Source organism: Urocampus carinirostris, chromosome 20 (assembly GCF_059441175.1).
Source record: "Urocampus carinirostris isolate Australia breed hairy pipefish chromosome 20, RoL_Ucar_1.0, whole genome shotgun sequence".
Taxonomy (NCBI): domain Eukaryota; kingdom Metazoa; phylum Chordata; class Actinopteri; order Syngnathiformes; family Syngnathidae; genus Urocampus; species Urocampus carinirostris.
This window is the reverse complement of record NC_142368.1, coordinates 12,269,206-12,292,608: the sequence shown is the minus strand read 5'-3', so window position 1 is coordinate 12,292,608 and position 23,403 is coordinate 12,269,206. Positions and strand designations below refer to the sequence as shown.

Here is a 23,403-nt window from a genome sequence, read left to right as displayed (position 1 = left end):
TTTGTTCATCCCCGAAGGGAAATTCACATTTCCAGCAGCATCCCTGAGCTGAGAACAATCGAGAACAATCGAAAATAACACGGGAGCTGCTGGAGTGGCTGCCATTCGTGACGGCGCCGGAAGAAAAGATTCAATTTGAATCATGTAAATTAGCGCATTAACTATTATATAAAGCATTATTTTTTAATATAAAAAATAAAATTATTTATTTTACGTAACATGAGCCTCACCCAGAGGGAGTTGGCATTATTGTCGGCCATTCTTCTCCTACGGCTACCCAAAAAAAATCAAAAACCTCACAAAAGGCTTGCCAAAGAAATGAGTCTCTGTATTTTGCATTCTTCCTTGTGGTTTGTACAACTCGTTTTTGATCGCACTACAAAGTACTGCGACATGTGGTCAAAATATGCACAATGCCACCTTTAAAACATTATCTTACCCTTTAAATGAAGACCATTCACTCCTCCTTTTCAAAAGACAACATACTTGTAAAAGTCCTCCTTGTTTTCCTTTACTTTGACACAAGGCACGCAGTTCTCCTATCAATCCTCCTGGGGGCAATAGTGAAAACAGTGATTCTCAGTAGCCGCTCGCACTTGGTATTTAAACGTGCGGTTTTGAAAGAGAAAATTCCAAAATTATGACATTAAATGACAAAGAACTTTATCATGGAATAGATATAACAGTTTTGTCTTGTAGTATTTCCATGTCGACGTATTGATTTCCGTGATGCCTCCCACTCAGCCGACGTTATGTTTTACCCTCCAGGTGACGCTGAACAACTACAGCTACGAAAACGTCGCCTTCCACGTGCTCCACCAGCGCTTCCCCTTGTACAGCCCTCGCACCTTGTCGGACTGGTTCGATCACCACACTGACCTCTGCAGGTGGGTTTTCATCTCTTCACTCGTGGGCTTGTGCCGCATTTACGTAAGCAGTACCCCAATTTTTAGAAGAGTTGAACAAAATCATAAAAAGTAGACATGAGCTTGAAAGGATTGCTGTGTAATGGATGTTGATGCCCTTGCAACGTCCATTGCAGCCTGGTCAACCAGAAAAGGGGGGTTACCACATGTGAGGCCCCTTCTTAAGGTTTCTCCATTTTCCTCATGTTTGGGTTTTTGAGTTTTACCTTCGTGTAGCTTTCAGATCAGGGGACGTTGTAATGGTGGCCTGTGCAGCCGTTTTTATGGGTAAGAAGTATATAAATAAACAAGAACTAAATAGCTTTTGATAACGAGTGCACCAAGAAGCTGAAGTTAGTCCTTATATCCACTTTATCAGGTAGTGTTGGGCAGAGTAACAAATTACCAGGGAAAGTAACTATTTTTGTTACTTTAAAATAAATTGTTCGTCAAAGAATTTGAAATTTTCGGAGCAAATACGAAACACCCTGGTGACATCTTTGACTGGAGTTTACTTGTAAAGATGGGAATTCAGACTATTTACTTTTAAGAAATGGCTTTTTCGTCTGGGCTCACAAAAAAGAGCCGACTCTTTCAGGTCCCAAACGGCTCTTCAGGTTGTTTTTGTTGCTTTATTCCCCACATTGCCAATTACTGTGTAAAATGATGCAAGGAATGACTCAAAAAGGGGGAAAAATACAAGCAAAAGACAAATGTGAAGAAAAAAGAAACCATAGAAAAAAAAAATCAATAACAAAAGTAAACATGGAGATAAAAGAAGAAAAAACAATAAACATTTTTATGTAAATTAACACTGAAAAACACAGGACATAGAATAAAAATATAAATCTACAAAAAAAACTGATAAAGTACAAGACAATTTTAACCTTTTTTATGCTCCAAAAACATCAACAACACAGAATCCCCCCAAAATGCATATTGACCAATCACAAGAGAAAAAGGGCATCTTGGAGGGAACCAGCTATTGACTGGTGGGGAGCCGGCTCCCTTTATTCTCTTCCAAGAGTCGGTTCATAGAACCGTTTCTTTCGTTGACGACACTGGTTGTTTCCTGCGGCATTCAAACGCTATCAAACTATATGATAGTTGCTATGTTGCTGTGTTGCATGATGACCTGATCTGAAAGGATGCAACGTAAACAACCGGAGAGCTGTTTGTCACACAAAAACGTGTCGAAAACTAGTACCGTATTTTCCGCACTATAAGGCGCACCTAAAAGTCAAATTTTTTTTCAAAAGCTGACCATGCGCCTTATAACACAGTAGAGGTAAGATCGGGCCAAAAAAAAGCACCCGAGCCCGACGCAGGCCCGAGGGGTATTAAACCCGACCCGGACCGAGCCCGACTAATTAACTGGATTTGCTGGCCCGGCCCGAGGGGGCCCGAAATTACATATTTTATTTATAAGGAGGGGTGATTTATGATAACAAATTAAACTCTGCCTTTTGTTACAACATCTAGGCCTAAGTTAAATAAAACTGTATAAACATTTACATCTTTTATATTTCTGTGTCTGCACTGCAGATGTTACATTAAGCGACAATCTGTCATTGACGGTTTTTTTTTTTTGAGGTAGCGAAAACATTTAAGGGCGTCCGTCATTTTGACGACTTGATCATTGGGCCATAATCCACAGCAGCAGTAGTAGTACGTCCTTAAGATTTTAGCGCAGCACTTTCATTAAGCGGGTGTTGACGTGTTGTGCCCTTTTCCGACTCCTATGTAAATCCCCCCCCCCCCTGATCGTATTCTATATAAAACGCTTATTAAAACAATAAAGCGAGCTAATTATAATAATTGGGAGATCCTAGTCTATATAACGCGTTTATTTAAACAATAAAGCGTGATTTTATTCTGCAAATTGCGTTTTTTAACGCGGATGAAAATGTCACCAACGTCAATGTACGCTTCCGACAAAAGCGATCGTATTCTATATAAAACGCTTATTAAAACAATAAAGCGAGCTAATTATAACAATTGGGAGATCCTAGTCTATATAACGCGTTTATTTAAACAATAAAGCGCGATCGTATTCTACAAATTGCATTTTTTAACGCGGATGAAAATGTCACCAACGTCAATGTACGCTTCCGACAAAAGCGATCGTATTCTATATAATACGCTTTAAAACAAAATAAAGCGAGCTAATTATAATAATTGGGAGATTCTAGTCTATATAACGCGTTTATTTAAACAATAAAGCGCGATCGTATTTTACAAAATGCGTTTGTTAATGCGGATGGAAAAGTCACCAACGTCACTGTACGCTATGATTTCCGCAATCACAACTAATTGTACACAAATAATATTTATTTGATTTACTATATTCCTTGGTCTAGTATCCATACATAGTTTAAGTATATATTTTTAATGAACATATATTTATAATTATTAATTAATTTAAAAAATAAAAAAAAATAAAAAATAAAAAGCAGGACCGAACCCGACCCGACCGTATGACTGACATTTCAGGCCCGACCCGGCCCGAAATTGCCTCGGGTTCGGGTTCGGGCTCGGGCCATAAATCTTAGGTCTATAACACAGTGCGCCTTATATATGGCTCAATATTAAATTCGCAAGGTCTCGCAACTACGAGAAACAGCCGCCGACTCCATTTTTCGCGCTGTGCATACTGGGAAATATTAAACAACGATTCTCTTTCATACGTGCATTTGTATAAAAAAAAATGGCTCCTGTTAAGAGACACGCGTACAACGCCGAGTTTAAACTCAAGGCGATCAGTCACGCAAGCACAACACGGCAATAGAGCGGCAGCGAGAGAGTTAAACATAAATTAATCGATGGTACGGAAGTGGAGAAAGGATTAAGATAAGCTCCGCCAAGTAAGGAAAACTCAACAAAGTTTCCGTGGCAATAAACCAAGATGGCCAGAGTTAGAGGAGACACTTGAACAGTGGGTTGTTCAACAAAGAGCGGCAAGCAGAAGTGTCAGTACGATAACTATACGTATGAAGGCAACAGCGCTGGCACAGGAACTCAATATTAAAGAATTCAGGGGTGGTCCTACTTGGTGCTTTCGTTTTATGAAAAGATGCAATCTATCCATCCGTACTCGAACTACTGTTTCACAGCAACTGCCAGCTGACTTCGTTTGTTAACAATAAAGTTTGACCTTTTTGAATGTTCTGTTGACATTCCCTTTAGCGTGGCAACATCTAGAGGTTGCATAACGTAACTACATTCTCTACTGTAGTCAAGTCAAGTCACATTTATTTACCGTAAATAGCCCTTAATCACAAAAATGTCTCGAAGGACTGCACAGGATTACAATTACAAAATTGCACAATTACCTGATCTTAAACCAGCATGTACTTATAGCGCCTTATAATGGGGTGCGTCTTATGTATGGCAAAAGTTTTAAAATATATCATTCATTGAAGGTGCGCCTTATAACACGGTGCGCCATATAGTGCGGAAAATACGGTACATAGCTTACGTACTCGTCATGTGACTTTAGGTGGAGGGTGGTAGACCATTACATGAGCAGAGTGATCGGCACCGTACACCTCCTGCAGCAGCAAGACATCATCGGCAGAACCAGCGAGCTGGCCCGACTCTTCGGGATCCAGTTCTACCACGTTCTGACGCGAGGCTCACAGGTAACCGGGTAAAACGTTTTGCTTTTCCCACTGCTTATCCTGACAGGGTTTTTCTTTACCCTCAAGTACCGCGTGGAATCGATGATGCTACGCGTGGCTAAGCCGCTCAACTACATCGCAGTGACGCCTAGCGTGCAGCAGAGGGCGCAGCAGAGGGCACCGCAGTGTCTCCCCCTGATTATGGAACCTGAGTCGCGCTTCTACAGCAACTCTGTGCTGGTGCTGGACTTCCAGTCGCTCTACCCGTCTGTTGTCATCGCATACAATTATTGCTATTCTACCTGCCTGGGACACGTCGACCACCTGGGAACGTAAGGTCTACGGAACGGCTCGCTTTCGCTTGAAGATGAGACGGATGTATTTTGTATTTATTTTATTTTTTAGGCCAGACGAGTTCAAATTCGGCTGCACATCGCTGCGGGTTCCCCCGGAGCTCCTCTACCAGCTCCGAAACGACATCACCGTGTCACCCAATGGCGTCGCTTTCGTCAAGGTAGGACACGGCAAAGTGTTCGATATTGACATATACATTAAATACGTATATACACAATATCCAGAAGTGAGTACAAATCTCACCTTTCTGCAGAGATTTCATTATAATGTTTTTTGGAACAACACAGAAGAAACATATTTTTGACGCAATCAAAATAAGTCAAGCTTTTATAGAAGTGGAAATAAATGTTAACCCTTTCAAAAAATCAAAATATAGCCATCAATAACTAAAACCCTTTGCAACAAAAGCGAGTACACCCTAAAGTGAAAGTTCCTGAAGTGATGAGGTAATCGTCCTTGATCTAAGCCCCGCCCCCACTGACAAGGCAGCGCTCTATCCGTACCGCGCAGGCGTCCGTGCGGCGCGGCGTCCTCCCGAGCATGCTGGAGGAAATCCTGTGCACGCGCATTATGGTCAAGCGCTCCATGAAGACGTACAAGCAGGACAAAGCGCTCAGCAAGCTGCTGCACGCCCGCCAGATGGGCCTCAAGCTCATCGCTAACGTCACCTTCGGCTACGCCGCCGCCAACTACTCGGGGCGCATGCCGAGCGTGGAAGTAAGTTGGGCGGGAAAACGGGCAAACAGACACCGGGAAAGCGGGCAAACGGAAAAATGCTCTTCCCGTGCAGGTGGGTGACAGCATCGTCCACAAGGCCCGAGAGACGTTGGAGAGGGCCATTAAGCTGGTCAACGACACCCGAAAATGGGGGGCCAGAGTGGTCTACGGGGACACCGACAGGTAACTGGCCTTGTCACTTTTTTTTTTAAGTCGTTAAAAGCCCGCAAAGATCATTGTTAGTACGTGTGCTTGAAAAGGCTTGCAAAGTGCTTAACTTTTGCGTGTAAAGCTTGTAAATGCGGTTCCCATATTTCTCATTAGTCCGACTCGATAGACCACGCATTAAGTTTGCTGCAAATGAATGCCACACGCTAGCATTTGCATTTCTTCTTCCCTCAATTAACGGCAGCTGGCATTAGTTTTCATGTCAGGTGACGCGCCTTCGCCCCCCAAAGCATGGTGCCAAAGAGGACAGGTATAAAGATGCTATTTTAATTAACCGTGGCTAGAAAACAGACTATACAAACAATCGCTAAATGCTTGAATTTTAATGTTCTGTCAAAAATAGAAAAGGGCTTACATTTTGGGTGAATTGCTTGTAATTGTTTGAAATCTTTGCCATGTTGTCAACAAGTCCGCTCAAAATTGAAGCTGACACTGCTCTGTGGTGCCATTGGATTTCCCTCGTGATTTACGGCAGCTGACATTAGTTTGTATGGCATTGCCCTATGAAGTGTTGTCGCCTCCTACAGGACAGGTGCATGATGCACCTAAACAGGGCACCAGGAAATGTGTATTAGTGCAAGGATTTATTATGAGCCATCTAAAAATTGAAGGTAGCCTTTCCCTCTGTGGTAAATTGTAATAGGAAGAACTTCCTGCAACTGAAAATGTAAGCTACATTTTATATTCTTACGCAACACCGATATGGGGAGAGATACGTCTCAAAAATATTGTTGGAATCCACAAATGTATTGGCGATATACTCAAGATCTAAAAATCTTGAATGTGTTGAAATTGTAACATAGGCTGTAAAAGTCCTTAAAAAGTGCCTGAATTTGGCCTTGAAAACAGTGTCAGAAACAATTTAGCCATCTTTCCCCAGCATGTTCGTCCTGCTGAAAGGCGCCACCAAAGAGCAGGCCTTCAAGATCGGCGAGGAGATAGCCGAGGCGGTGACGGCCACCAATCCAAAGCCGGTCAAGTTGAAATTTGAAAAGGTAGGTCTCGTCTTATTTTCCTTAACCCTGCCCTGTTTTTACATCCGGCTCCGCCCTCCCCAGGTTTACCTGCCCTGCGTGCTCCAGACCAAGAAGCGCTACGCCGGCTACATGTACGAAAGCTTGGAGCAGAAAGAACCCGTCTACGACGCGAAAGGGATCGAGACGGTGCGGAGAGACGGATGCCCGGCTGTTGCCAAGGTAACGGGCAAAGCCCGGCTGCATCCCTCCTGGTGCCGATCGTATCTTTTCCTTTTTTGCTAAATTCCTGCATTCCGCCGTAGAAAAAAAACATAGATTTTTGTCCGAAACTGGAAACCATAAAATGAGAACCGCCTAGCTGAAAACCAAATAGAATGAAAACAAAATAATTTTTAAATAACATTTCTGGGGTAACTAACTAACTAACTAATTTCTGACTAATTTGATGTTGATATCACAATAAAGTTGAAGGGCCATTTTAGCTTTGATAAATTCCCAAATAATATTGCACTAATATTGCATATTTGCTAAAAAAAAAAAAAAAAAATTAAAAGTTAATAATAACTGAAGAATACATAATGAATGCAGCTAATAATTAATCAACAAAATAAATAAATGAGGAATAAAATAAATACACATATAAATACATGAATAACAAGTAACTAACCCAGAAAGCAAATAAATTATCACAAAAATAAATGGATAATCAAATACATGCATGGTTGATTTATAATTAGATAATCAATATTACAAATGAGCAGCATGGTGGTGCAGTGGTTAGCGCGTGTGGGCCACAGTTCTGAGGTCATGAGATCGAACCTCCTGTGCGGAGTTCTCCCCATGCTTGCGCGGGTTTCCTCCCACATTCCCAAAACATGCATGTCAGGTTAATTGGCCGGTTCAAATTGTCCTAAAGTGTGAATGAGCGAGCGAATTGTCTGTCTCTGTGTGCCCTGTGACTGGCTGGCAAGCAGTTGAGGGTGTCCCCTGCCCACTGCCCGAAGATACCTGGGATGGGCTCCAGCACCCCCGCGACCCTATTGAGGATAAGCGGTGCAGATAATGGATGGATGGATAAAACAAATGATTGAACAGCAATGAAACAAAAACTAAAATTACTGCAAGACTAAATGAATGCAAAATGGATGAATCAATAAAACAAACTACTGCTACTATTTTGCGACTTGATTGTCAACAAAGGCCGAACAATTTTGTGCTCAGATTACAGGTATGTTCTTGGGCCCGAACCCGGAATTCCTGAAACTCATGTTGGGTTTGGGCTTAAAACATCATTCATTAAATCGGGCGGGCTTCTCTCTTGCAAAATGATTGTTTTTTTACTTCTACTTGAGTAACATTTTTCAGAAGCAACAGTAATTTTATTTGAGTAATGCACTTCGGCGCTGCAGATTGCCGCCGAAATGCGCACTTTGGTGCCGAAGTTTAATTATTTAGATCAATTTACTATGAAGAACATGCTTACCAAACTCAGTTGAACTCCAAATCAGGAAAACTCAAAAAATGTCATCCTCTGTGTCACAGCAGAAGATGCGCCGCTTCCTCTTTCCACATCTATCACTGAACAACACTGGTAGGGCTCGGCTGGATATTTTTAGGCCCGGTCTTAAGCTCTAGCTCAGATCCAAATCTAGTGCAGTCATCCTGGACAGGCAATGATCTCATGTGCGGTCCTTTCTCAAGGTTTCTTATTTTTCTCGTGCTGGGGTTTTGAATTTCCCCTTGCCCGCATGTTGGTTACAGATCAGGGGATGGTGTCATTGGAACCTGTGCAGTCCTTTAAGACATTTTGTGATTAGTAGCCAAACAAATAAATTTAACTTTACTTGACCAGATCCTGGAGCGCTCCATCAAGCTTCTTTTTGAGACCCGCGACATCAGCCAGGTCAAGCAGTTTGTCCAGCGTCAGTGCCTGAAGGTCCTGGACGGCCGCGCCAGCATGCAGGATCTGACCTTCGCCAAAGAGTACAGAGGCGCCGCTTCCTACCGGCCCGGCGCCTGCGTCCCGGCGCTAGAGCTCACCAGGTGAGAATACAGTGGTACCCTTACTTACGAACTGAATTCGTTCCAGGATTCTGCTCTTACCTCATATTGCTCGTGATACCGGCACATTTTCCCGATATTAAAAATGTGAAAACGAATAAATCCGTTCCAGACTTCCAAAGGAATACGAGTTAACCCTAAATAAAGACATAATACACATCTTCTTGATTACTAAAACCACATTCAAATAGGAATTGAACATAAAAAACAGTAATGCAATAACAATAAGTTTATTATGAGCACAGAGGAAGTCGGAGGTGTATGCGTGATGCAAGAGGAGTGAGTGGGCACCTTCTCTACACTTCAAATTTCAATGAACGTACACACAAACATTCTTTTACAGCATGCGGTTTTTCTTTTCTTGTAATGAAGCAAAGCGCTGTCAGTGCTGTTGCGGCAGAGCGTGCGTCAAATGACCTATTTACAGCACCTGCTATTCCCGGGCGGTCTCCCATCTGAGTACTAACCAGACCCAACCCTGCTGTCGTCTGGGAGGAATGGCTGTAAACAAGTCCCTCCATTTTGCCATGAAGAGTAGTTTGCAAATTTAAAAGCGCAGTCACACCACTGGTCGTTGTAATACCTTTTATGACATCTTTTTCTTTTCTTATTTCTCTTCTTTTCAGAAGTAATGGGGTGTGTTTTGGTCACTTAGAGTCTGTATTTTGTCTCCTTCCGCTTTGCTTTTAGCATTCGTTTTCGGTGGCACGACAGAATACAAAGACATCTAGTGGAAAAATAATACACACTGTCCCTTTAACTTTCATGTTAAGGCGGGGGCCTTATACTATTATCCTAGGAGCCGCGAGTTTCCCACCCTTGGCATAGATATTAACTCATTCGCTTCTCTGGGAATGCTCATAACCCGGATTTCCCGTGATATGCCGAGCAAGCCTTTTGTAGCAAAGAGATCTATGCTCGCGTGTAAAACGTTAGCCACAATTTTGCTTAGCGTCCCTCTGCGTGTCCTCAGACGGATGACGGCGTACGACCGTCGGCTGGAGCCCCGCGTGGGCGAACGCGTCCCCTACGTGATCGTGTACGGCCCCCCGGGCGTGCCCCTCATCCAGCTGGTGCGCCGGCCCCTGGACGTGCTGAGGGACGCCAACCTCCGCCTCAACGCCACCTACTATGTCGGAAAGCAGATCCTGCCGCCCCTCGGGCGCGTCTTCCAGCTCATCGGCGTCGACGTGCTCGGGTGGTACCAGGAGCTGCCCAGGGTGAGACTGCTCGGGTTCATACGAGTGTTTGAAATCCTTGGAAAGGCTTGAATTTTAATGATGTGTTTCCAAGGCTTGAAATGTGCTTGAATTTTGGGTGAGGTACTTGTTGCCGTGTTTCTCAAGACGTCTGCTTAAAAATGAAGCTAAAACTGCTCTCTCGTGGCTTTGCATTTATTCTCTGGTAATTAATAGCAGCTGGCATTAGTTTGTACGGTATTGTCCTATGAAGCACCATTGCCCCCTAAAGGACAGGTGGATACTACTCCTAAACAGGCCACTATAAACGTGTATGAGTGCAAGAATTATGAGTAAATTGGACATTTATCACGGACAATGCAAAAAAATAATAGTAGCGTTTCCCAGTGATAAATTGTAATGGGAAGAACTTCCCGCAACTGAAAATATAAGCTACATATTACCGGCATTTTACCCAACACCTATATGGGGAGAGATTTGTCTCAAAAATATTTACAAACGTATTTTCTCAGATCCACAAATATATTTACGATTTACTCAAGATCTAAAAAACATATGTCTGGTAATTGCAAACGTAAGATTAAAGGATTTACATGAATAGTGGGAAAAGTGTTCTAGTTGTTTAGGAGGCAGGACCGAGATAAGAAACAGATTTTTACTGTCTGTCCTTTTTTTCATTTTGCCTGTCAATTGTTAATCAAAGCTGTTGATTTTCTAACTTTGTAACCTTGCATATAATGACGAGTGGGAAAAAAATTTTGAAATCAATCAGTCAAAAATCCAAGATAAATAAAATATTCGGACTATAAGGCGCACCTTATGATAAGGTCCCCCCCAAGGTTCATTAAAAAAAAACAAAAAAAACATTTTGTACATACATAAGCCGCACCTGACAATAAACCGCACGTGCCCACAATATAACATGAGATATTTACAAAGAAAGACGGTACACAGAAAAAGTTTTTAAAATATACGATTCTTTAACCCCTTAACGTTACGATGGCTCACTTTTGATAATCAAATACGCGTCCGTATGATGTCACAAGTCACTGAAATACGTCATGTCACATATCATTGGAAAGTGCAGCATCTTCACATTCAATACATGATGACCATTTCTAAAGATACTCCGTCTGTAACAAGATACTTGAAAACAATAACTCACCAATATGTCCTCTGATCCTCTCTTGACTTATTTGACTGTCAGCAAAACTGGCTTCGTCGCGTCAAAGACAATCCAGAAAATCCAACCGCGTGACTCCAAAACGCCGTTTACCTGTAAAATGATTCCCATTATGGTATTTAGCCCTCCCCTTTCGATTGACAACTTTTCCTTGATGAGGTTCTGTTCATGCTAGTTGTAGTCATGCACAAAGCGCCAAGTTACTTTAAACTTGCATCTTCCTCCACACATATATTCAACGCGTCTCACTCTTACATTTACTGCTCGGGTGCCCCCTGGCGGCCATTGGAAAAAATGCTTTAATTAGCCACATCCTTGCATAAGCCGCAGGGTTGAACACTTTGGAAAAAAAGTCGCGGCTTATAGTCTGAATTTTAGGGTACATGATTCACCCCAAATTAGGTTTTGAAAGTACTTAAATAGTGCTTTAATTTGGCCATGACAAAGGTGTGCGAACCCTGCTCACAATAAAGTTTTTTTCCTATAAATTTGTGCAGATCCAGAAGGCGTGTTCCCCGCCAGGCGTGGGCGGGGAGGATTCGTCAAGGAAAGGCACCATTCGCCATTACTTCAGCACATTACACTGCCCCGTATGCGGCGAGCTCACCCAGCTGGGCGTGTGCGCCCCCTGCCGGGCATGCCCGCAACGCGTCGCCGTCACCCTCCAGCAGGACATCCGGCAGCGAGAGCGCAGACTGGAGCAGCTCATGCAGGTTAGCATAAACACCGCTTGCTCGTTTATTTCCAACATTCTAAAGATGCATTCCAGCAAAGTAGGAAGTTGTACTTTAAAGTACCGTATTTTGCGCACTATAAGGCGCACCGGGTTATAGGGCGCACTCCCCAAAAATAGTTTTTGGTCCTATATTTTCCATACATAAGGCGCACGGGATCATAAGGCGCTACAATGGGAACGTCGACAAAACAGTCAGATAGTTCAGTCAAACTTATTACCCCTTTAACATTCTGAACGCTTGCAAAGAAGCAAATAAGTGTCTCAGACATGTACGGAAACAGTGTCTGTACGATGTCACCAATCACTCAAATGCATCGTTCCAAATGTCATTCGGAAGGTTAAAGTCTTGGGATTCAAGAAATGCCAAACATTTCTTAGTTTCTATTTTATTTTTTGCTGGCAACTGTGTGGACAGCAAAGTAAGAATTTTACTGTGCAGGGAAACTGGGTTCTTTACTGTGCATATGACAATAAACACTTTGAATTGAATTGAGTTTAAAAATAGACTCATCACAGAAACATCAAGATTGTTCTAAAACAAGATACAGTGAAAATATAAAGCCGCATAGCTCACCTAAGTTCTCTTGCAGCCATCACGTTCAATAATGATACGTACCCATGGTCTTCTTACAACCGTGAGTGTAGTAAATCCAGGAGAGTAAAATATTTACAAATACAGACTTGTAAAAAATGTTTTCTCTATGCCGTAGTGCAACCCAACCTGTGATTCACATTCATCTTTTTCGGCCAATTGCAGGCTTTGTTTCGCCCCTTTAGCCTATGCGAGCCTGTAAATGATAAAAAGGATCCGCCCCTTTACCTCCGAATAACTTTAGCCAATAGTGACTGATTCAAATGATGATTGACACATTGGTTAGAAAATGAAACGCCGGTATATAAATCCCAGAATACACCGCGGAAGACTTCGCCTTCGGGGGAAAATCGAGTCGGCGGCTGCTTGCCTTAGTTGCAAGACTTTGCGACTTAATATTGATCCATATATAAGGTGCACTGTATTATAAGGCGCATGGTCAGCTTTTGAAAAAAATAAAGGCTTTTAGGTGCGCCTTACAGTGCGGAAAATACGGTAATCCAAGGAAGTGGGAAGTCTTTCCAACATTTAACCAGGAAAATATTGGAAGGACATTCGAGGTGGGAGGTACTGGTCGCGAAATCAGGGTACATGTCTTTTCTGTAGGTCAGAGCTTGGAAAACTCCAACCTCGCACTTTTCTGGAATGCAGCATAAAGCTTCATGCATATGGTAAAGTGGGTAGACCAATAGTGCCATATATAAAGATAAATAGATAAATACCTATACGTATAAGCCCTATATATACCATATAAAGAAATAGACACATCAATAAATCATGTCATACCTTAATATATAGCATGCATGCAATTCATTATTGCATTTTGCCATTTCTTTATTTCAGCATTTATTTTTTTGTGTATTTTGTCACAAAAAAAATGTTTATTCGAATAAGGCATCTGGTGAAACTGGCTGAGCTTTTCACCTACCGGTTTATCACTTAGTCAGTGATAAACAGACAAGCCCCCGGATTTGAATCACATTTTGGTGCGACAAAATACAAGACGGAATACACAAAGAAATAAACGACACAATACATGACAAAATTAATCCTGAAATAAATAAATAACAAGATACACCCAACGCAGGAACGACAAGCTACAAGACAAAATGAATACCGAGATAATTAAATGACAAAAGACGTGACAAGATAAACAATTAAATATCCGACGAAATATATTTGAAAAAAAAAAAAGGCGAAATAAATGAATAAATTTCATTTATGTCATATGTTATGGTATTACGTGATTTATTTATCTGTTAATTTATTCATATGGCATACTTTAGTAGGTATGAATTTATTTCTACATATGGCAGGAGTTTGGTGGTACTTAATCACATGTTTACGACATATTCGTGATATTTCAACTCCCCCCTCAAATTAGCAAAAGTCCTCAATTCATACGCCTGAATTGAATAGCAGGGAAAGTTGTCCGTCAAACTTGCTACACTTCCCTTTCAGTCTCATCGGACTCATTGTCTATTCGCTGGAGTTTCCTTCAAGAAACGATGACAATCCAGTTTTGTCAGTTACTGTGGCAATCACCGTTCTTAACACAAAAAGACAACTTCTTACATCCTTGTTGCAATCTGGCACTGTTCTCCACTGTATGGTTGCCCTGGCGCTGTCGTCTAGAAATATAGGGCTCACATTTTATGCCACGCAGCTCCCGCTCGCCATTTCTTGCAGCGCAGTAGTAAATATGTGCTTGTTTTCATAATCGCTCTCATAGTCTCCATCTTGAACGATCGCGTGATATGAAACGCTTGCTTCAGACATGCAGCCGACGGGCTCAACGCCAAATTCCCCCGCTCGAATGTCATCAATTGCGCGCGAAGCTTTAACCATGTTTGTGCTTTGCCAGATCTGCCAGAACTGCTGCGGCACCGCCCAGCGTCCGGTTCCGTGCGTGTCATTGGACTGTCCTGTCCTCTACAAGCGGAGCGCAGCCAATCGGCAAGCGGCGGGGACGGCGTACCTCCGGCAGCTGCTTCACGATTTGTGATCGAGCCAACCGCTTCGGGTTCTCGTCGCGTTTCCTCGGTATTTGTTATACAAGTGTTGTGTGTTCCGAGCCTCCCTCATAGGGTTCGTTTTCGTATTTGTGGACGACGAAAAGGAAGTCCACTTTCATGTACCGTATTTTCTGCACTATAAGGCACACCGGATGACGAGGTGCATTTTTCCCCAAAAATTGTCTTTTGTAATACGTTTTTTATGCATAAGGCACACTGGACTATAAGGCGCATGACGTCGTTGACTAATATTGCAAAACATTGTATGCAACAGGAATCGAACCAAAGTTGCTCACATTGCCAAGAACAAATGTTAGAGAATGGAGAAAACGGAAAATCATCCTGAAAAACACATAAACACAAAAAAAGCACAACAAAGGGACACAACTCTATCTGTGCATGAATCAGACTGTGCATTTATTCATATAACATTTTTTTCTGGCACTGTGATAATGGGATAAAGTCAAATGCCTTTTGTAGGTTACCTATATCACTGGCGCTCGAGTGGTTAGGTTTCAGCGTTTTCACCACCGCTACCCGGGTTCGATTCCGGTTGCAAACAATGTTTGGAAATTTAGGTGAGCTGTGTTTTTCGATCGATCGATCACAAAAATGAAGTTGCACTTTCAAATTTCATGCCGCTTTTGTGTTTTGAAGTGCTTCTTAGGGTCCGGAAAATACGGTACTCGTGTACGTTGTATCAGCATTAAACCAATGACATCCTCAGCCGGGTGTGTTTTTTTTTCTAAACTGCACCCAGGGCCATTTTGAATGTAAACATGTCCGTTGGCACATCGTGAATCGTTTTTGTTTGTTTGTTTCAACTGGGACTGTTGCAATACTGTGTTTGGATTACGTGTGTCTATTTGTCCTATTGAAAGTTTGATGTGTAAAGATCACGAGCATTGATTGTTTTTTTAACTATTTCTTTGTTTACTTATTGCTGTGGATCGACCTAATAAAAAGTCAATGTTTTCAAAGATTTTCTTACTTAAAGGTTTGTATGAGTCTCATATTTTTACACCAAACACACTTGAAATAAAAAAATCACTAAGGGTTTGCAAAACTATCAGATTTTTTATATATTTTGACCTCGGATTCGAAAAAAAAAAATGATTTCGAATCATCTTCAAAGGGAATTTCCATTGGCCAAATATAGTGGTTTTCTTAAGAAAACACTGCCAAAAAAAGTGTCATGCTTCAGCGATAGACTGAGGAGATAATTTCTTCCTCATGCTATAAGGCTCTTTAATTCCACCCGGGGGAGTAAAAGCCCACATTAAACCACACCCCCACATTGCATATTACCCTATTTTTATCTAATACGAAGGAGGCAATGGACGTTCTCTACCGAACTGTGAGTGAACTGCAGCATGCTTACTCCGAGTGCATTTTTATTGCGGCGGGGGACTTTAACCAGGCCAATATGAAAACAGTTCTCCCGCATTTCCATCAGCATGTAAACTTTGCTACAAGAGGTAGGAACACATTAGACCTGGCCTACACAAACATCAAAGGTGCATATAAAGCAGCCCCCCGCCCCCATCTTGGCTCATCAGATCACCTTTCTATTATGCTAATTCCAGCATACAAGCCCCTGCTGACCAGAGAAAAACCTACAGTGAAGCAGGTGAGGGTGTGGTCTGAGGGGGCAATGGAGGCACTACAGGACTGCTTTGATTGCACTGATTGGGACATGTTTAAATCGGCTGCCACTTACAACAACAAAATAAATATAGATGAGTACGCCATTTCTGTGTCAGCCTACATCAGTAAATGCGCAGAAGACGTCAGCAATAACAAAACTATATGCACCCGTGCCAATCAGAAGCCCTGGATGACTGCTGAAATACGAAAACAACTAAAAGTACGGAACCTTGCCTTTAGATCTGGTGACAAGGAGGCGCTGTTATCAGCGAGGGCTAACCTGAACCGGGCTATCAGACTAGCAAAGCGAACGCACAGTCAAAAAATCCAGGAACGTTTCCTCAGCACAACCAACACCAGGGATATGTGGAAAGGCATTCAGGCCATCACCAGTTACAAGTCAACCACCGCCCCAGTGCAGAACACTAGCATGGACTTTCTGAATGACCTCAACAAATTCTTTGGAAGGTTCGAGGCACAAAACGGCACCCCTGCAGCGAAAGCGGTTCCAAATCAGGACGAAAGAGCACTTCACCTGGACTCATCTGACGTGAGGAAGACCCTGAGAATGGTCAACACAAGGAAGGCTCCAGGCCCGGACAACATTCCGGGGCGGGTACTTAGGGAGTGCGCCGATCAGCTGGCTTGTGTACTAACAGACATTTTCAACACCTCGCTAGACCAAGCCAAAGTACCATCATGCTTCAAATTTGCCAACATCATCCCAGTGCCAAAGAAACCCCAGATCTTATCACTCAACGATTACCGGCCCGTTGCACTGACTCCTATCATAATGAAGTGCTTTGAGAGACTGGTTAAAGAGCACATCACCTCCAGTCTCCCCTCCTCATTCGACCCCTTTCAGTTTGCCTACAGGACAAACCGCTCCACCAGGGATGCCATCTCCTCTGCGCTTCACCTGAGCCTGACACATCTAGAGGAGAAGAACACCCATGTGCGGATGCTGTTCCTGGACTTCAGTTCAGCATTCAACACCATCATCCCACAACATCTGGTAGACAAAATGAGACTCCTGGGTTTCAACACCCCCCTGCGGAACTGGCTGCTGGACTTCCTCAGTGACAGACCCCAATCAGTGCGGATAGGTCAGAACAGTTCAGATGTCATTTACCTCAGCACGGGCTCCCCCCAAGGCTGCGTCCTAAGCCCCTTGCTGTTCACCTTGATGACACACGACTGCGTCCCTAGGTCCGCCACAAACCACATCGTGAAGTATGCTGACGACACAACAGTGGTGGGCCTCATCAGGGATGACAACGACCTGGCCTACAGAGAGGAGGTGGAGCAGTTGGTGGGCTGGTGCAGGGACAACAGCCTGGTCCTGAATGTCGACAAAACTAAAGAGATCATTGTCGACTTTAGGAAAAACCAGCCCAACCATGCCCCACTTTGCATCAACAACAAGGCTGTGGAGGTTGTCAGCAGTATCAAGTTCCTAGGGGTGCACATTACAAACAAACTCACCTGGTCCGTAAACACTGCATCACTGGTTAAGAGGGCACAGCAGCGCCTGTACTTCCTGCGGAGGATGAGGAGAGCCCACCTGCCCCCACCCTCCCTCATTACATTCTACAGGGGCACCATAGAGAGTATCCTGACCAGCTGTATCTCTGTGTGGTGTGGAGGCTGCAGCGCTACCGACTGGGGTAGTGTGAGGAGGGTAACGAGGACAGCAGAGAAAATAATCGGGACTACACTGCCCTCCATTCAGGACATTGGCCAGAAGCACTGCCTATCCCATGCAAAAAACATTACCGGGGACCCCTCTCACCCCCATCATGGACTGTTCACTCTGCTAGCCTCTGGGAAGAGGTACTGCAGTGTGCGGTGCAGGACCACCAGGCTCCGCAATAGTCTAGTCCCCCTGGCCATTAGACTGTTAAATGGTCAATCTAACATATAGTTAACTTAAATCTAAACGGCTGCTAATCTGACTTTTGCACTACTGGCAGTTTTTTTTATAGCTTGCCACTCCTTGCACATTGCTCTCTGCACTATTGTAATTACAGCGTTATTGTTACAGTGTTAATGTTACTGTGTACCTGACTTGTTAACCTGACTGCCCATATTGCACATCTGGTTAGCTACTCTTCTTGCACTATCGGCACTATGGTAAAATACTACACGTAGCCAAAATACAATACAACATTATTTATATCTGTACATTCAAGGAAACTGTGGGGGTCAGATGCATCGACATTTCGTTCTGTATACACGTGTACTAGAATGACAATAAAGTAGATCTGAATCTTTTAATACAGTGTGTATTTTATGTAGTATGTAAATACTTTAAAGGATACTGCTGGAAGTGGGAATTTCCCTACGGGGATGAATAAAGTATGTTTATACATTTAATTTTGGTTATGAATTTGGATTTAGGGATGTGACTCTAAAGGTGTTACAAAAAATATTGTAAGACAATAAGAACGGTTTATTGTGAATTTTTTTTCCTAGTAAAAATAAGTACAGTATACTGTACCTTGAAAATAAAATTTCGTATCTGTACAATGTACTTTTCTTCCACGATACTATTTTTGTATTCGCCCTCCGTTCCTCTAGTAGGCGCTTTCCCTTAGAATAAATAGAAGAAATTACAACCATCGAACAAGAGTAGCCTTAGCATACCAACATGGCGGAGTCTGAGTACGTGCTGAATTTATTTACATCTGAGTCCATCTGACGTTAATTTTTCATTCTAAAATGTCAATTTAACATCGTTTGATTGTTAAATAATCTGTTTTAAGATTCCGGTTTGTATTTTCAAAAATGATTAATTTAAAAACACGTTATCATATGTCACGATCGTGTCTAGGCTTTAAATTCCTTCGGGACTATTGTCAGCGTGTGTATGTGATAAAAACTCAGGGTTTTAAATGTTGACACTAAATCTATTCATTTAAACTTTAAGTGGTAAAGCCAAACGATGTGAAGCTACGCCTTTGGAATCTGTCTCTGTCACGTGTTAGCCATCGAATATCGGTTGAAGAACTCTAAGTGATCACAATTCTATTTTGTCTTCCTTCAGGTCAAAGAAGGCGATCAAGTTGGTCCCAGAATTTCTTTTGAAAAAGAGGAAAGCCTACCAGGCTATCAAAGCTACACAGGCCAAGCAACAACTTCTCCAGAAAAGGAAGGTGAACAGGAACTTCTTATAACTATTATCCAAACTCCTTATTGTGGAATTACAAAAGAAACAACATGCATCCCAAACAACCAACATACAAGGAAACGCAAAGGGTTCCTTTACAAGCCAGGGATATACTATTAAATTTCAATTTGATACAGAATATTGCTAGTATTCCAATTATAAAAATGCACAACAATCAGCAGGTTTTTGTCCAATTGTGAGTTTTCCCATTGCAATGTTTGGGTTAGTCCTTTCTTTTTCCCCCGACTCTTAGTGCATGTACATCCATCTAACTCAATTGTTAGTTTCCTTCATCTGGGATAGTTTTATGCCCCAAAGAACTGGGGGACTTGTAGTACAGAGGAAAATGATCCAACCCAACTGATTTACTCGCTAAAAAAAACTTGTGTGTTTGTTGATTTCTCTGTAATACTTTGGTTCTATATCCTGTTCCTATGGCAAAAAGGCCCCAGTTGAATCCAACAATATATCCAGTGTAAGGCGTTTGGTTTGCGGTGTACAAGCATATGTTGTAGTGGTGTGCTGCTTGGTTCGAATCCCTGAAACCTGTGCCGGGTAATTTGGATGAGTGGTTCAGGAATGGCGAGTCGATTGGTTTGTTAATGACGTACTCAGTAAAGTTTGAAGGCCGCGAAGCAGGTGTACAACATGACTGATTCACGCAAGCAAGGTTTGAGAGCAGTCCGAAATGCAATGTTGTATACAGTAATCCCTCGGTTATTGCGGTTAATGGGGACCGAGACCACCCGCGAAAACTGAAAAACATAGCGGCGCCCCTTCAAAAATGCTTAAAAACGTATACAGGTGTACAGTATAACCCCGCGCTATTAAACCGAAGTGATTGCTGGCATGATGGCAAGGAGTTATTGGGTGGCTCATCCAGAACTCTTCACACTGGAACTGAATGTACCAAAACATGACCCACAAGTGTAGCCATGTCTTATATAATCAATTTACACGGAATAGGACTGCGGCGAAACCACTGCGAACCATTCAGTATGATAGTATTAACCGCTCTCAACCACATGCAGCCATCGCAGTTTATTTCGCTTGTTAACACTGCCGGTAACATATTGAAAATAACAGTGAAAATGCGATGTTTGATGAGTGTTTGTGAAGCGTTTTGGGAAACAATAGTTAAAAATGGTCTGTGTTCATTTTAATGAAAGTGAAAGAGCTACCTTCTGACAATAACAACATACTTAAGCTAGCGGCATCGAACGGCTTTTACAACAAATACACGAAACCACACACAATTAGCCGTGTTTAGGTAGTACAAACAACCGCTCGCTTTTGGTATAATAAAGTCAAACTTGAGATGAAATGTGACGGAAGAGAATATACTTACGTCGCCGAGTTCCTCCTCGATAAACTGAGCGCCACATAAGAAGGAGGTGAGGTGGGAGGAGTTAAAGGAGGGGGTGAGCGAAGCGGTAACTCTCCATGACTAAGCATTGTGTCAGGGCCTCCCCTTCACAATAAGTGTGTCCACACCGTGTCCTCAGTTGACAAAGGCTCACGCTCAATGGCGTCAAGTCAATACAGTAAATGCTTTTATTGAGAAGGTAAGGTATATTTTTTAGACCCGCGAAGCTCTGAACTAGCGAGGTACAACTACATTATTCCGTCCACGTGATGGCGTAACTGAGGAAATAATTCATCTTAAGGTCCTACACGTGCGTCCGTGTGAAAGGGAAGCATTTCCCTGCAGGCCTATACTGCTTTATGGGGCTTCATTTTGCCATCACTAGTAAACACACGAGACACAGCAATGGAGCTCACTTTTGTGCAAACGAGCATGGCAAGTGGCATGGATGAAATCATCTCATTTATCATCGAAGGTTAAATGCAGACACAATGTCTATCTGATATTATGTTACTGTCGCTTTTGTTTGGTATTCTGCCTGCATGCAAACATTGATCCTTTGAGAGGAGCCTTAATAACTTTTTTCTTTTTAATCTTTGCAGTTCTCAAAAGGGGCTCCGATCAAGTTCAAGCGCTTGGAAGACTTTCTGACGAACAACAACAAGAGACATCGCGACGATACTCGCATACGGCGATTGAGACAAAGGCCGCCGGCCCCGCTGCCCCCCGCCAAGTTTAAACTGGCATTTGCCGTTCGCATTCGAGAGTGAGTTTGCCTGAACTTGGTGTCGTTGATGGAATTGGCCTTTCTAAACGTTTTCTTCAGCGTTAAAGGCGCCAGCCCCAAAGTGATCCAAGCCATTCAGATGATGAGGCTGAAAAAATTCTTCAGCGGCACTTTTATCCGGATCAACAAGTCGTCGGTGGACAGGTTAAAGGTGGCGGAACCTTACGTGGCCTGGGGGTGAGTGTGATATTCTCTCAATTCCCCAATTTGTTTGCCTTCTTCTGCTATCTGTGGGTACTTGGGTACTTTTCCATGCAGGCAATAATCTTCATTGCAAAGGGAATATTGGATTTCTGGACCAATCAGAACAAATTGTTTTTATGCTTGGAGACAAACCAATAACACTGGATTCAAGGTGTCTGCCAGTAATACGATTTGAAGGGTGCAGATCACTAGCAATGTCATGACGCAAATCCAGGGTGCCTACAGCTTAAAGGGATTCCCAAATTCCAAAACATACAAAATGTAAGATAATAGTAAATGTTGTTCGTATTACGTGTATAATATATATAATATATATATATATATATATATATATATTATAGTGTGTGCCATTGGCATATTCCAATTATTTTCAGAGGTAATGAATTTAAGACATTCTGTCTCGTCTTGGACTTCCTGAGCTCATACGTCATTTGAAGCTTCCTAGCAAGCAGGTCACTGTATTGGTTTACATGTTAACTAGCTGAAAAGAATTTGAGTGTTTTCAGCAAAGTTTTGCTAGTTTATGTGGAGAATTCCTGAGAGATAGGTGTAGCAATGGTGCAACAAATGGCGAGCTACCTGGCTGCCAAAAATGGTTAACGGGACTGAGCGGCGAAAAAAACTAGTGGCTGGTTGACCGGAAACATGCAGTATAAGCAGCTAGGATAACCGCGAGCCAACAACAAAAAAATAACCATGGCAACAAACAAACCCACCTAGGAGAAACAACAGGCCAGCCTAAACCAAACACAACTGGAAACCTTGAGGACCCCGCACTAACGGGAAGCTATCTGGTCAAAATTATTTTGATTGCTAAACATGTGGCCAAAAACGGGGACGTAAAAGTCTTAATAACATACCTATGAGGAAAAGGAACGCACACTGTACGAGACGGCAGGTGGACTTACAGGACGCAGTTTAAAATGATCCTAAGACTAAACATTTGGAAGTCCCTCAGCGACACGGTAAGCGATGTTTAAAAAAACTCCAGGCGGGATAAACGCAATGCATTCACTGATTACTACAATCGCCGTCTGATTTCCAACACGTCGCGCTTTTTGTTTTGATTCGAGATATGAGGTCAAACTGTCTACTTTGAGATCTATGGTGCGTGGAATATTTTGGAACTTATCTGCTTGATTGTGGGGAGGAACACTTCACGTTCCATGCCAAATTGGGGGAAAGGGGTCTCTTGAATCCCTTTTAAGGCAAGTTAAATTCAAGACTTTTCTTTAATGCCTTTTGAAATCAAATTTAAGACCTATGCGACAATAAAAAAAATAAATAAAACAAACAAATCCAAAATAGTTAAACAAAAAAAAAGCACATTTTGTTCCAGTTGAAAAGTTTCCATCTGAAAAACGGCACTCTCCAAAGTTTTAGTTGTGGAAACCAATAAACAAAAGATGTTTAAAGTACTTCTTGGATCCTCAGAACTGGCAGATAACTACAAATTCCAAAGAATTCTTCTGCTACAGATTCACGAAGCATTTTTATCATGATGCATGATAAATAACTTTATTAAAGTTCTTTAGTTCAAACAATTGTAATTCTTTTTAATTTGTTCATTTTTTAAGACTTTCAAAAATTGGATTTAACACATTTTAATGCCAATTATTTTTAGAATAATTCAATACCTTTTA

At 42.3% G+C, this 23,403-nt stretch overlaps 2 protein-coding genes and 1 long non-coding RNA gene across 3 annotated transcripts in view; 2 read left to right on the top strand and 1 right to left on the bottom strand.

Moving 5' to 3' along the window:
- rev3l (REV3 like, DNA directed polymerase zeta catalytic subunit) overlaps positions 1-15,583 on the top strand; it is a 32,612-nt gene extending 17,029 nt beyond the window's left edge. Inside the window, exons 21-32 of the mRNA XM_088324459.1 lie at positions 769-887; positions 4,405-4,546; positions 4,613-4,857; positions 4,931-5,039; positions 5,390-5,596; positions 5,670-5,779; positions 6,705-6,819; positions 6,883-7,020; positions 8,654-8,844; positions 9,836-10,082; positions 11,742-11,957; positions 14,437-15,583. Coding sequence (XP_088180585.1) covers positions 769-887; positions 4,405-4,546; positions 4,613-4,857; positions 4,931-5,039; positions 5,390-5,596; positions 5,670-5,779; positions 6,705-6,819; positions 6,883-7,020; positions 8,654-8,844; positions 9,836-10,082; positions 11,742-11,957; positions 14,437-14,577 — 1,980 coding nt within the window. The 3' untranslated portion in view covers positions 14,578-15,583. The remainder of the gene's footprint in view (positions 1-768; positions 888-4,404; positions 4,547-4,612; positions 4,858-4,930; positions 5,040-5,389; positions 5,597-5,669; positions 5,780-6,704; positions 6,820-6,882; positions 7,021-8,653; positions 8,845-9,835; positions 10,083-11,741; positions 11,958-14,436) is intronic.
- The window catches only part of LOC148346264 (uncharacterized), a 26,379-nt gene continuing 2,976 nt past the window's right edge, over positions 1-23,403 (bottom strand). The window contains exons 2-6 of the long non-coding RNA XR_015848207.1: positions 11,227-11,337; positions 8,905-8,999; positions 8,285-8,836; positions 6,180-6,369; positions 1-551 (exon numbers count right to left, since the gene is read on the bottom strand). This is a non-coding gene — a long non-coding RNA (uncharacterized LOC148346264). The remainder of the gene's footprint in view (positions 552-6,179; positions 6,370-8,284; positions 8,837-8,904; positions 9,000-11,226; positions 11,338-23,403) is intronic.
- Positions 18,817-23,403, top strand: part of rpl7l1 (ribosomal protein L7-like 1) — a 6,781-nt gene continuing 2,194 nt past the window's right edge. Inside the window, exons 1-4 of the mRNA XM_088324455.1 lie at positions 18,817-18,898; positions 19,281-19,389; positions 21,372-21,535; positions 21,596-21,733. Of these exons, the coding sequence (XP_088180581.1) occupies positions 18,885-18,898; positions 19,281-19,389; positions 21,372-21,535; positions 21,596-21,733 (425 nt within the window). The 5' untranslated portion in view covers positions 18,817-18,884. The remainder of the gene's footprint in view (positions 18,899-19,280; positions 19,390-21,371; positions 21,536-21,595; positions 21,734-23,403) is intronic.